Source organism: Cimex lectularius, unplaced genomic scaffold (genome assembly GCF_000648675.2).
Source record: "Cimex lectularius strain Harlan isolate CLEC.00 unplaced genomic scaffold, Clec_2.1 scaffold234, whole genome shotgun sequence".
In the NCBI taxonomy this organism is placed as follows: Eukaryota; Metazoa; Arthropoda; class Insecta; order Hemiptera; family Cimicidae; genus Cimex; species Cimex lectularius.
Window position 1 is genome coordinate 175,873 of NW_019392804.1, and position 13,296 is coordinate 189,168.

Sequence of the window (13,296 nt, forward strand, 5' to 3'; positions counted from 1 at the left end):
CCGTATTGTCTACATATTATAATGTCATTTGTGGCGTCAGGAATTTAAAAATCCTTACCGACCACAACAGAAATGGACAATTCCACTACAAAATATTGGCATTAACAAAATTTCAAGTTAAACAAAATTTAAAAACTCATCACAATGAAGACAATTAAAATTAAATTAGTTATTATTCACATAATAACATTTGAACACAAGCTTAATCAAACGATGATTAATAAAATTAAGACATATAAAAGCAAAATGGAAATTTCTTTGTTTTTATGCTTTAAAACCCAACAGTATATATATGAAACAAATTTAATGAGAAAAGTTAGAAATATATCACAATTTCTATTTCTGATCCTATATTTTTATTAAATTGTACTATTGTGCTCTTTTTTTAAACAACTTAATCATATTTGCTGGACAATTTTACATTTTTTGGAACATTACTAAATAACAAGAATAAAAATATTAAAATCAATAGGCCAATGTTTTCAAGACAAAGAAAAATGAGTGAGAGAGAGAGAGAGAGAGAGAGAGAGAGAGAGAGAGAGAGAGGAAAAGAAGAATATATGCTAAAACAATTTTTCAAGCAACAATTAGCTAACAACTGTTTGGCAAGAAGCGTAATAATAAAAGTATGATTGAACAACTCTTGGGCTATTTTTTCTCTTTAGAAATAATTATTTATATAATTATATAAATTCTTAATTTCTTTTTTGTCTTAATTTTCTTACCAAACAAAAAAAGTATTTCTAGTCTGAAAAAAGAAATAACATTATTAAGGAACATATTTATTAAAGTATCTAAATTGAATGTATTACATCTTTTTTTCAGAAATACATGTTATTAGATAAAAATAACTGTTTTCTGTAATTTGATAAAAATTAATATCATATAAAAATAGTTTTAAAGATATCCATACAAAGGTCAGAGTTAAAGGTCAATGACTTTCTCACAAAGATTTTTTTTTTAATTGCAAATTTTCGATTTTGCTTTCATTTTTTTCCATTTGACTGGTAACACTCTTCCTTTGGCATCAATACATTTGAACCTATCAAAATATATAAGGTAACGATACAAGAAGATAATAAATGTTTTACATGGCTTTCCCATGAGGGAGGGAAAATAAGCATGTACACATTACAATATCATGACAATTATTATTATAATTATTAATAATAATGTGTTAGGATTTATTCCAGTCCTTCGGAGATCAAAGGTTCTGTAAAAACACAAAAAAACAAATTGTATGCATGAGCAATAAAGAACACAAAAAACAAAAATAAAAAGAACAACCATGAGCAGTTACCAGACTTGATTAAATGAATTGTCGTCAAAGCATGCGTTTGAAATTTTCTCCTTTTGAGCAGTTTAAGTTTTTTAATTTTTATAATGAGTTTAATTCTTGTCGTAAGTTGTGTTTGCATGACTGAACCTTTCTGGGCTTGTTCTATAAAATAACCTATAAGGAAGGGAGTGGATGGGTCGACGGGTGGCCATTTGAGGGCTAGCGTGCAATCCTTAATGAGGACAAATAACATCGCTGAGGGAGAACATAGTAGAAAATTATGCATACAGAATACTCTATTGGGATTAAATGTGATGGAAATGTACAGTACGAAGTGGTAGTGTATAAAAAATACACTTAAAAAAGTACAAAATAGAAGATTTTCAACAATCAAGCCAGAATACAAAGCCACACTTGAAGTGTTGAAATGGATCAAGTAACAGAGCAAAGAAGAGGAAAACAGAAGGAAATAAGTACAAATTTTCTCCATTAATAGAGTTTTTCTGAGCCTGAAATAGGTGAAAATTTGAAGAAGGAATGTTAGGTCATTGCGGTGGGTGGGGCAGCACATCCCAGCCATGCTCTAAGAAATTTTGGTGGGCGTTGTTCTGGTACAAAATAAACCTCTTGTGATTAACACTGACTAATCTGGTAGATTTTGGTCTATAGCTGACCTCATTCACTCTGTCTGGTTGCATGGAAGAAGCATACAAACCATCCCTTTCAATTCAACCAAATGCACATTGACTTTTTGGGGTATGATCAAGAGTTGCTAACGGTCGGTCACTGCGTTTACTGCTTGGTTCTAATTCACCTCCATTACACACTAAGCAAATTACGACTAATGAAGCGGTTGGTTGTCTTTTGTTGGCCAAGATTTGCTTAGTATATATATATATATATATATAGACACACACACACACACACACACACACGCACGCACACACACACAAAAGCACGAACGAACGTGTGNCTGTGTCCAGGGGATAAATTCCACTCCCTAAGGAATTGTTTCATGCCCCAGTTATTGATACTCTCTTTCGCTGTGCTCATAGAGTGAGGTAATACCGGTTGTGGCCCAACAAACGCAGTATCAGAACCTTCTTTGGCTAGGCCATCCGCCTTTCCATTGCCATGGTGTCCTTTATGTGCTGGTAGTGTACACACCTTAAGACCCACTTTTCAACTTTTATTTATATATTTTTTAAAGAGTCGTTTAAATGGTGTTTTAGGATGGAAATCATAAAATCTCAAATGCGTTGAAATGCTTGTATAAAGCTGGGTTTCCAATGCGCAAAAATCATTTGCGCAATTGTTTCACAAAACTTGTGTTGTGGGTACGTAGCCGAGACGCTGAAACTTTTGGAGTGTGGATGCTTCAGGGTGAGCCGACTGGCTGTTGGTTTTTTAGTGCACATCAAAAGCGTTGTCTGTTTCTCTCTGTGAAAATGCACATGTGTTCCGAGCTTTAGAATGAACTAGGAGGACTTTATTCGACTTATACAAGTCTCTCAGAGCTATCAATTTTTGTGGGATGCTAAATATAAAAGCCATCATAAGAACAAGATTTTCTTTTTTGTTAACTTTTTGGTTTTTTATTTTTATTCTTAACATAAAGCATGATAGCTGCTGATGCTGCAGTAGGTAAAAATGAACGGCAAGCTTGTCTCACGCAAACTGATGGTTCACCACCTTGTTTTGTCTCTATTTTGCAAAATATTTTGCCTCGTGGAAATGGTTAACCCAAGACAGCTGTTTCATGAGTGATTCTTGTGTTTAGTGAATTTTGTGCAACAGCTTGACAGTGTGTCTCTGTTGTTGGGTGTTGGTTATTTGTCACAAAAAGCTTACATTTGGTCATCATCAATAGTTGAAGAATGACCAGAGCACTTGGTGTCTTCCAAAGCAAAATTTCTGCTTCAATACCAATTATAGACAGTGCTTCTTTTAAAGAGTCATTATCATACATATCACAAATTTTCCTAGCAGTCTAAGCTGCACTCTTTTCCCTTTGCAGTAATTTAAAAAAAAACACTATTTTCCTACGTTTAAATTAGCAAATTATTGTAAAAATATGAGACCTCAAGGAAGACTGACAAATAAAAACACCTTAACAAATCCCTTTTAGAGTGTGTAAACAATAATGAATAAAACAATAAACATTGTTTCAAAATGCAAGATGGATGAAAATGGAAATTATGAAAAAACACACAACCCAATTCATTGTTCTCTGTTCAATAGAAAAAACTGGGAAACAGAATGTGAAAATAATTCCAAAGGGAACAAAAAAACAATTTTCCCCCTACAATTGGATGTTGATTATCAAAAAAATTACAACTCAACCATAAATTGACCCAAGTCCTGAGTGGCTGCCATGGAAAGTAAGGCTTCTTACTGACGAGGCAATTTGGTTGATTCAACTAAGCTGGCTGGTGGATTTTCAATTAGTTGTCTGCCGTGTGAAGACTCTTTCTTGTCTGATTTCATAACAGGCAACTTGTGGAATCAACTTCTCCTGATACGCTTTCCAAGATTATCGTAACTCGGTTGACTCAACTAGGCAATTGGTATGAAGGACGAATGGCGAGTTGTCTTTTGTGTTAATCATGAGAATGTGAGTGGCACTTGTGTCTATCTACTGGCCACCTTCCTGAGCCAATGAGTTGGCTGTGCGTGAAAGGGTTCGAGTAGTTTCCAATCATTTGCTACATAGATACACTCCACGACACCTGTTTGAATCGACCATTGCATGGTGTCATTTGCTACAGGATGACCTCTTCTCCTAATATGTCTCAGGCGCAACAATTTGAATTCACTTCAGAGAAAAGATCAAAGGCAAAAGTGATCCACAATATTTTTGACTGACTAGTCAAAGCATGCAGTCTTATGCTATGAGTGAATATTATTAATGAAATCCATTTCGAGGGAAATACTTATGGATCAGTACACAGATCTTTCCATTACACAACGCATTGACCTTCTACACTACTAAAATGGAAATATACGTACGAACTCAACTTTCTGCTGGTCTGTATTATGCTTCAAATTTATTGAGATCATAATGCACTTGTTACAAGTGAAAATGAAAGGAAAAAAATTTGTCTTTTTGCGCTGGGGTAACCAGACTCGGGCAGAAACGTGGGTGCCCTTGGCAAGGTTGAGCAAGGCCTAGAAGAGGCCGAAGATGCGTGGGTGGTATTTGGCCCAGCGGGGACACTGGCGAGGAGTGGGGCCTGACCGGTGTGAACAAGGAGGCTCGAGCTTGGACTGGTCGGTGTGGACGAGCCGGGCGAAAAAGAAAAAAAAGGATGTGAGAGTGTTTTATTTAATTATTTTGGGACTTTTTCTCATCATCATGAAGTGAAGAGTTCGCGTGTGCGAGGGGAGAACCGCTCTGGAACGAGAAAGAAAAGGATGTACACAAGGTATGAGCTTTTAATTTATATTATAATATTGGTTTCCGGACAGTTTTGTTTTTAGTTTTATTTTTGAAGAGATTTGTTTTATTTCATTTTTTTTCCATTTTATTCACAATACAGAGGACACTGATATTTTACTTTCTTGTTGTTTTTTTAAAAGTTTTTTTATCTTCTTATACCCCGAGGGTTTCACTGTTTTCCGAAAGGAAGAAAAAAAAAATATAAAAACAGTGTGGCGCCCGATTATTTTACTTTTGGAGACGAAGTGGCCACGGGAAAAAATCTCCATTGAGCCCCACGTACCCGGCGACCGGGTGAATTGCCATTGGTCCGGCGAGGAACCGGTAACACTTGGTTACTCTGAAAATTAAAACAGGAATCTAGAAACAGAGAATTGGTACACATCCCAAAAAAAATATTGCTGCTCGTGTTACAACAGGAGGTGCGATTGTTCAAAGGTTAAATCTCACCTTGAAGAGATTTGGGGCTTGTATTATTAATTCAAGTACTACTTTACGCTATGTAATTTTGGGATTCATAATTTTTACCACAATTAAATAAAATATGGGGTAGGAGTTTCAGGAAGAAGTTTTTGGACTGTTTTAGGCTCACAAATGATTAAGTGATGATGGATCCTGTCTGCTCATTAAGTTTTGTCATTAATAAATCAAACAAACACAAAAAATGAGTTTATTTCTTTCTTTTTAATTTTGTGCTTGTCACATTATGGTCACTTAAGCAGAAGAGTACAGTCGAAATTCCCACCAGCAGATAAGAAAATTTTTTTAGGTACATTAAGTGAAAGTAAAACAAAAAAACTGAATTTGAACGAATTATGCAATTATTTATATAGACACTAATTTTCTACTTGTAATGGACTCACGACTTCGGTTTTTTCTCTGAAAGAAAGACTTTTTTACCCACTCATCTCCGAATGGTTACAATTGCAATCTGAGGACTAACCAGGAAGAGCCAAAGGAATTCAAGAGGGTTGAGTGGGTATGAGAATTCCCAAAATATTACCGTTTGCAAGTCATTCATTGAATCCTGAATTTTCTTTCCGCTGCCTGCTTATTTGATTTTTTTACTTTGTTTGTTCATCAGAAGTACTTTCCTTGGTATAGCACATAAAATAATGCTGAAAATAAAACTGTCGAGTCATGGAGGATGTTCGGTTATTAGAGGTGTCCGTTTTGGGGAGTTTTACTTATTAAGATTAATTTGTATTTCAGTGCCAAACAACTGTTATGACGTGTAACAGCAGGTCTTAATTGTTTTATAACAGGAGTTGTGTTTTATTTTGCTTTTTTCCACTAATCTTAACCCGCTCAATGCTGACCTGAGGAAATCAATTCCAATTAACAGGCAGATCATAATGCATAAAACAATAAAATTCCCATCCGGTGTGGTGAAAAATAACATTCCAGATCACATTGAATGTTTTAAGTCCTTTTCTAATCTTTCGTCAACACAAAACATTTGGTTTTGCCCATTTTTTCTTTTTTCTATGATAATATTTTTAACAATAAGTAACTAATCCTTAAGTTAGGACATTTCCGATCATTTTGGTCTGTCCAACATGTTTCTGCCTTTTGTCACCATCAGAGGAGGGCTAGTGTGGTTTTCTGTTTTCTTTCTTTCCCTTTCTTTAAAGCATAAAAACACATACATGGTATGAAAAAAGCTTTTTTTAGATGTTGTTATATTAATTTTAATTAGAGTATTTAGAGAGTATTTTTAATAAGAGTCCAGTTACTTTATACTTTTTTTGTCTTTTTTTTTTTTTTTTGCCTTATGATCTAATGCATATGGTGACGAATTCTTGTATGTGTGTTCATATTGGGGGGGGGTTTATCGTGAAAAAAAAGGGCCAGAGGCGACGGTGGGAATCGAACCAATGACCGCGGCGTCTATGAGCCGAGAGTCTCTCAAGCTAACCCCTACTTTATACTTAAAAACTCTCAAATTAGAAAAAACAAATGGTTTGTTTTTATATATACTTTTTTTACTTCAAATTAGCATTACTTCAAATATGTGTTATTTAGGCTGTTCAATAATTTGTTGAAGTAGTAAGGAGCGGTCAGGAATGAAGGCATTTTAGATAAACACCTTTTTCATTTTTTGTCAACGTTTTAACATATAGACTTTTTTTGTCAAATTAACCCTTTTAGCTTCAAATTTATGTTTATTAATTTTTAAATGAACACAACTTCCAATTTTGACTGGGCCCTGGCTGTCGTTGTGATTTTGATCCCTTTCCCTTGATAATTTGTATGTTTTAAACGTATGTTTTTGATTTGTGTGTCTAGACTGTACAACAAAACTACAGGTCTATCACCCTTTAGACCACATAAAGAAGAGTTTTATTTTCTATCCATTAGAACTGCTTTTGGCTCGACAGAATGCAAGCAATTAAGCCATTTTAATACAAAAATAACCCAGACGTAAAACAGCAAGGACAGAGTGACAAAAATGATCGGTAAAGACCAAATTACTATACAATACTGAATATTAACAAAATAAGAAATGCGTACTCACCATTTTGATGAGAAATTTCCTTCCCACGCTGCATCTCTGTCTTTAGCTGCTTGCTTTCTTGTTTCTAAAATGTTATTAATCCAAATTACAAAACCTCATTTTCGTAAAATTGTTATTTTACTGCTTACCTCTTGCTTCTCGCAGTAACTTGTTTTCAGCTGCTCTCTGTTCCGGCGTCACTGACAGTTTTACTCCCAGTGCACCTGAGACTAGTCTTCGAGCTAAAGCAGTACAGGTTTTTGGCCTTAATGCAGAAGGCAGTACCATAGTTCGCGCTTTCGCTTGAGATTGTTGGGAAGCTTTATGAAGTGGGCGAGTTTTTATCATGGGCAAATCGGTATTAAGAACCTCTTCCGCTAAAACAAATTGTTTACTAATATAACACATTTCTTATATTAAATATCTGAGGTTTTAATAAATTATAAAGTTAATAGCTAACCTAAACGAGGACTAGCAAAAATTCCTAAAGCATGAGTATCATCAACCCATTTTAGATTAAATCCACGAGAAGCATAACTTCCAAAAATGGCTATCAGGTCACTCGTCTTGATTTCCTCATTAAAACCATATATTTCAATAATGGTCCCACATTCATCATTAGAATCATCGGTGTACTTTTCTTTTGCTTTGCATACTTTCATCTTTCCAACTTTCTCAGTAATCTAAACAAAAAATCCTATATGCTAAAAAGCTATATTCTCTAAAGTTTAGTAATTACCTCATTAACCTCTGCAGTGGTCAAAGAATCATCGCCTAAGTCATCACAGAGGGACTCCCAATCTTCTACTTCCATAGGAAGATTTTTCACTTGTTTAGGTGTCACGCTTTTTTTTTTACTGGTGATTTCATTGTCGCAGGAACTAGATGCTGAAATCATGTTTTGCTCTAATTTGTTTTCCTTTTGGGCCTTGGCTTTCGGTTTCTTATTTTTCACTTTTGTTTTTCCCTCTTCTTTTTTTTCAACGACTTCCTCTTTCTGAACCAATTTGGTATTAACTTTTTCGCTGTATCCATCAAGTTTTAAAACAATGTCTGAGGCTTTAGGGTTAAGCTCTTGCACCTGACACTTGGACGTCTCCAACTCGTTTAACACAGACTTTTCAGAAGTTTCGTTGTTATCTCGTTTGACATCAATTTTTGAACTGTTCGTACATTCTTGAACCTCAGTTTTACCCTGTTTCGGTTGGGTTTGCTTAGGTTTTACCTTTTTGCTAGTCCGTTGGGATTTAGCATTGCCTTCCTGAAACAAGAGACTGCTATCGTTGCACGCCTTCCGTGAATCCTTATTATCAATTTTCGGCTGAGCAACTCTGACTCTGAAAATAAAAAAATTCCCATTTTGAAAAATGTAATCATCAATTTTATTTGCGCCTAACAGAAAAATGTCAGTAGTAATTAGTCAAATATACAAAATATATCAAATAATACATTATTCATACATTTCTAGGCTAAACACCTCAAGCAAGTTTCAAATTTAAAATATGCTAATATATTATAACACTTAGGATAAGAAAAGAAATTTGTCTAATAAAATTGAATATATTAAGGGTGAGAAATTCAGTTTTGGATACACTGCATAAACTAGTTTATATTCAACACAATCAATTTATATTTTAATTTGGGAAGGAGCAAAAATCATACCTTTCTTTAATTTGCTCTTCATTTTGTAACAGTGCTTTCCTGGCAGGCGGTGGAATATAATGTCCTTCTGGAATTCTTCTTTTAATAGTAACAGGTGGTTGTTCCTTACTATCCATGATTTTACTAATTAAAAAACAAAAAATCTAATTGATAAAATAATACAACAAAAGTCTTTGTAATTGACAAAAGGAATTTCATAATTTAATATTAAACTGTTTAGAGATGAAATAATTGGACTTGCAAAAAACTCGATAAATCAGGATGTAGAGAGAAAGGAGAATCAAGGTGACATTTTTCATATTTAACATTTTCAAGAGATTGTATTTTATCATGAAAGACAATAACAAACTTTCGCAGAAAAGAGAGTATTCATTTGTGGAATCCACCTTTAGCAAAAGTTATTTATAGTGGAAATTAAAAAAATAAATACATAAATACAATTTTTTTTAAAGTGTCATACATTTGGCTTTAAGTGGAAGGCAGAACGTAGGGCAACCGCTTCCTGAATATTTCTGTCTTAAGATAATGGATCAACAAAGAATTTTCTTATATTTTCCAAATTCCATAAGGCAAATTATTTTATCTGGGGAGGATTCCGTGCATCCGTAAAAATATGTGCTGAGACGTAGTACTAGTTTCAAATGAGAACAGTTAAATAATCCACATTTTTTGCAAATTATAGAAAAATAACTTACTGGAATTTAAATTCCTCATGGGGCAATAATAGCGACAAATATCTTCTTAGAACCAAAAAACATGGTTGAATATTGAGAGTAGTTTCGCATTAAGTGGCAGGAAGAACTGAACACATCTGCATCCCAAATTTTATAGTATTTAGTGACCATTAAGTGATGATTATTTAGAGATCTTACGATAATAGCTAAAGGATAAATGATCGATGCATTTTGCAAATTATAGATCAAGACTTCTTAAAATTTGAACTCCTTCATGGGAGAAAAATAGTGGTAATCTTGTGGCACAGAATAAAAGGAACTAGGTGGAATTGTGTCCATTGGGGGTCATAAGTAGCAGGAAGAACTGAACGCAACTGCATCCTGAAGTGTGTGGTATTCAGTGACAATTAATTGATGATTATTTAGATAGTGGGCCAGTGTGATATTCATCTTATATGACACTGGCACACTCAAAACGACACACAGTAATGACACATCTACACAGAAAACAAACACTTTGAGCCCAGAAGATGATCTCAATAAAGATCGAAACATTGGCACAGTAAAGAAAATGTTTTTTTAAACCTACGTCACACCAGACCGCATCTCACGATCTCTAAATAATGCATCCTGAAAGTTTCTGTCTTAAGATAATGGCTAATAAAGACAAATAATCCTTCCACTTTGAAAATTATTGATCAATATTTCTTGTAATTTGAACTCCTCATGGGGCAATAATAGGAACAAATATCTTGTTAGGTAGAACCTTTATGGTGGAATCTTGTGCAGTATTTTAGCTTTAAGGGGCAGGAAGAACTCAACGCAACTGTTTTCTGAGCCTTTTTATCTTAATATATCAATCAAAATTTCTTGTGATTTGAACTCCTACTGGGGCAAATATCTCATTAGATAGAACCAAAAAACTTGGTAGAACCTTGAGCAGTAGTTTAGCTTTAAGTGGCAGGAAGAACACAGCGCAACTGCATCCTGAAGGTTTCTGTCTTAAGATAATGGCTAACAAAGTCAAATAATCCTTCCACTTTAAAATTATTGACCAAAATTTCTTGTAATTTCAACTCCTCATGGGATGATAATAGGGACAAATATCTTGTTAGATAGAACCAAAAAACATTTGAATATTGAGCAGTAGTTTAGCTTTAATTGGCAGGAAGAACTGAACACAACTGCATCCTTTAGTGTGTGGTATTTAGTGACCATTAATTGATGATTATTTAGATCATGGGCCAGTGTGATATTCATCTCATATGACACTGACACACTCAAAACGACACACATCTACACAGAAAACAAACACTTTGAGCCCAGAAGATGATCTCAATAAAGATTGAAATGTTAGCACGATAAAGAAAGTTTTTCTAAACATACGTCGCACCAGACCGCATCTCACGATATCTAAATAATGCATCCTGAAGGTTTCTGTCTTAAGATAATGGCTACCAAAGACAAATAATCCTTGCACAATGCAAATTATCGATCAAAATTTCTTGTAATTTGAACTCATCATGGGCGATAATAGGAACAAATATCTTGTTAGATAGAACCATAAAACCTTGTGGAATCTTGAGCAGTATTTTAGCTTTAGGGGACAGGAAGAACTCACTGCAACTGTTTTCTGAGCATTTTTATCCCAATATATCGATTATTGATCAAAATTTCTTGTAATTTGAACTCCTCATGGGGCAATAATAAAGACAAATATCCTGTTAGATAAAACCAAAAAAACTAGGTGGAATCGTGTCCATTTCAATGTTTCTGTCTTAAGATAATGGCTACTGAAGACATGAGCCTAAATCTTACAAATTCAGCCAAGCAAATACTTTTATCCATGTGAAATCTTTAGGACTGCATGTTATGAAAGTAAACAATATTAAAAAGCTGTTATGTTTTGCCTGGATTCTTCCTGGCAAAAAGTTACATAATTAACGCCTATTGATTGTGAGGTAATACAAATGGTAGTCTGTATAAAAAATAGGATGTTTTTAGTATGATGTTTCTTTTTGGGGTATGGTTGCATAAAATTGAGGTTGTTTGGTTTGACCAGATCGAAAATGTCCTAATTGTAAATAAGGCGTTGGTCAAAAATTCACCTGGCTTTGGCTCGACTGTAGACTACAACTCGTCTCCTTTCTGCGACACCGATAGAAAAGGAATCAAGCCCATCGTAAAACTTCTGGACGAAGTTATGAATGAGGAATCTCTTATAATTGTTGACGGCCGGGAAGATCAGAACGCTGGAACATATTTTAACCTTAGAATTAAAAAACAAAAAAATAGGAATCTGCCTGAAAAGACCAGTCTGTCATGAGTGTACGCACCTATTATCTTCCTGGCCCTTCAGAAAGTGTTCGAGATCGATTGAGATCTTTTCGTAGAGGCGTTCGGCTGCGAAACAGTCGTCGTCAGAACGAAGGGAAATCATGAAAAAAGCCTGGGAGCTGATAAACCAGGGGACGTGGTTGGAAATCGGCTCCCGGACTCGGACCGAGTGAGAATCCGTTCGGCCGACCCGTTGTTTACAAACTCGCCACGATCCCCTTTCGTCCAGGCAGGATTGACGAATAACCTAACTGAACGAGACGTCACAGCGGTCTCGCGCATGCACTCAGGCAATGAGACTCATAATCTCATATGAGATCTCACGGTCGTCACTTCTCATGCACGATGAAGGATCTTTCGTCTGAGCAGTGAGCACATTCGAGACTCGATTCAAAAGAATCGATAACGTTCAAGAGAGCCAACTTTACGATTTACAAAAACGCTCGATAAAGATTCGCGCAACTAGCTACTATTGCAAATTTGTTTCTACAAACTCGTGTCGATATTTAAAACAAAAATAAAAAATAAAATAAAATCCCTCACCTCAAATTTTTAATTTTTCAAAAAAATCTCCTTGGTCTGTGCGAGTAATATTTGTCAAAAATCATGAACTAAAATTTGGTTACGTGCCATCAGACCTTTCAACCTACCCCTTACTCATGAAGCGTTTTCACGATTCAACTCGTGTCCTTTTTCTTTCAACTGGAATAATTTTGTGTTCACACGTTTCAATAAAAATTTATCAACTTTTGATGTGCAAAACATTGAATCTTTCTTACACGTGGTTCTAATATTTTTATCTTTTTTTAATGTGCTATAGTAAATCCGGTAATTTCAATTTCTTTGCGATAGAACAGAAGTAATTCCCCTAGCGTATTAATACTCATGACTATGCCGCGCGGTTCGTAACTCATAAATGTCGACAACTTTTGTGCCAAAGACGACACATCATCGCCAATGTGTTTTTGACAGGATACTTGTTTACTTACTTAAGATACTTATTGCCTGATGAGGAGTGATAATTCCTAAGTGTTTTGACCTACAATTTGCAAAGTGCATGGATTTTTTGTCTTTGCTAGTGAATATCATCGGAAAGAAATGTTCAAGAAGCAATTGCGTTAAGTTCTTTCGGTCACTTAAGCCAAACAAGTGCTCATGTTTCCACCTAATATGACTCAATCCTCTCCAGATGAAAGTATTTGCTTGGTAAAAATTAGAACATGTAGACAATAATGTCTGTTAACCATTATCTTAAGACAGAAATGTTCAAGAAGCAATTGCATTGAGTTCTTTCTATCACTTTAGCCAAACAAATGCTCACGCTTCTACCTAATATGCACTGAATCCTCCCCAGGTGAAAGTATTTGCTTGGCAAAAATTAGAAGATGTCGATGTGATGTCTGTAAGA

The 13,296-nt window shown here is 34.9% G+C and overlaps 1 protein-coding gene across 4 annotated transcripts; it reads right to left on the reverse strand.

Moving 5' to 3' along the window:
* Positions 1-1,131: 1,131 nt before the first annotated feature.
* Positions 1,132-12,220, reverse strand: LOC106664749 (coiled-coil domain-containing protein R3HCC1L). 4 transcript variants are annotated; one of them, XM_024228107.1, is made up of 8 exons: positions 11,888-12,220; positions 11,660-11,803; positions 8,878-9,000; positions 7,964-8,552; positions 7,676-7,898; positions 7,365-7,592; positions 7,237-7,300; positions 1,132-1,213 (listed from the first exon to the last, which is right to left on the reverse strand). In XM_024228107.1, coding segments are annotated over exons 1-8 (1,476 nt in total). In that variant the 5' UTR covers positions 11,992-12,220; the 3' UTR covers positions 1,132-1,212. The 4 variants fall into 4 exon arrangements, with proteins under 4 accessions (XP_024083875.1, XP_014246213.1, XP_024083876.1 ...); XM_014390727.2 differs by having other exon boundaries at positions 7,955-8,552; positions 11,888-12,213; XM_024228108.1 differs by having other exon boundaries at positions 7,955-8,552; positions 11,660-11,820; positions 11,888-12,210.
* Between the last annotated feature and the right edge of the window lie 1,076 nt (positions 12,221-13,296).

Excerpts from the sequence above, each read along its gene's own strand:
- LOC106664749 (XM_014390727.2), bottom strand. The coding sequence starts at position 11,991 with ATGATTTCCCTTCGTTCTGACGACGACTGTTTCGCAGCCGAACGCCTC. Across the intron at positions 7,899-7,954 it reads CCACTGCAGAGGTTAATGAG|ATTACTGAGAAAGTTGGAAA; the intron begins GTAATTACTAAA and ends TTTTTTGTTTAG. Across the intron at positions 7,301-7,364 it reads GTTACTGCGAGAAGCAAGAG|AAACAAGAAAGCAAGCAGCT; the intron begins GTAAGCAGTAAA and ends ATAACATTTTAG.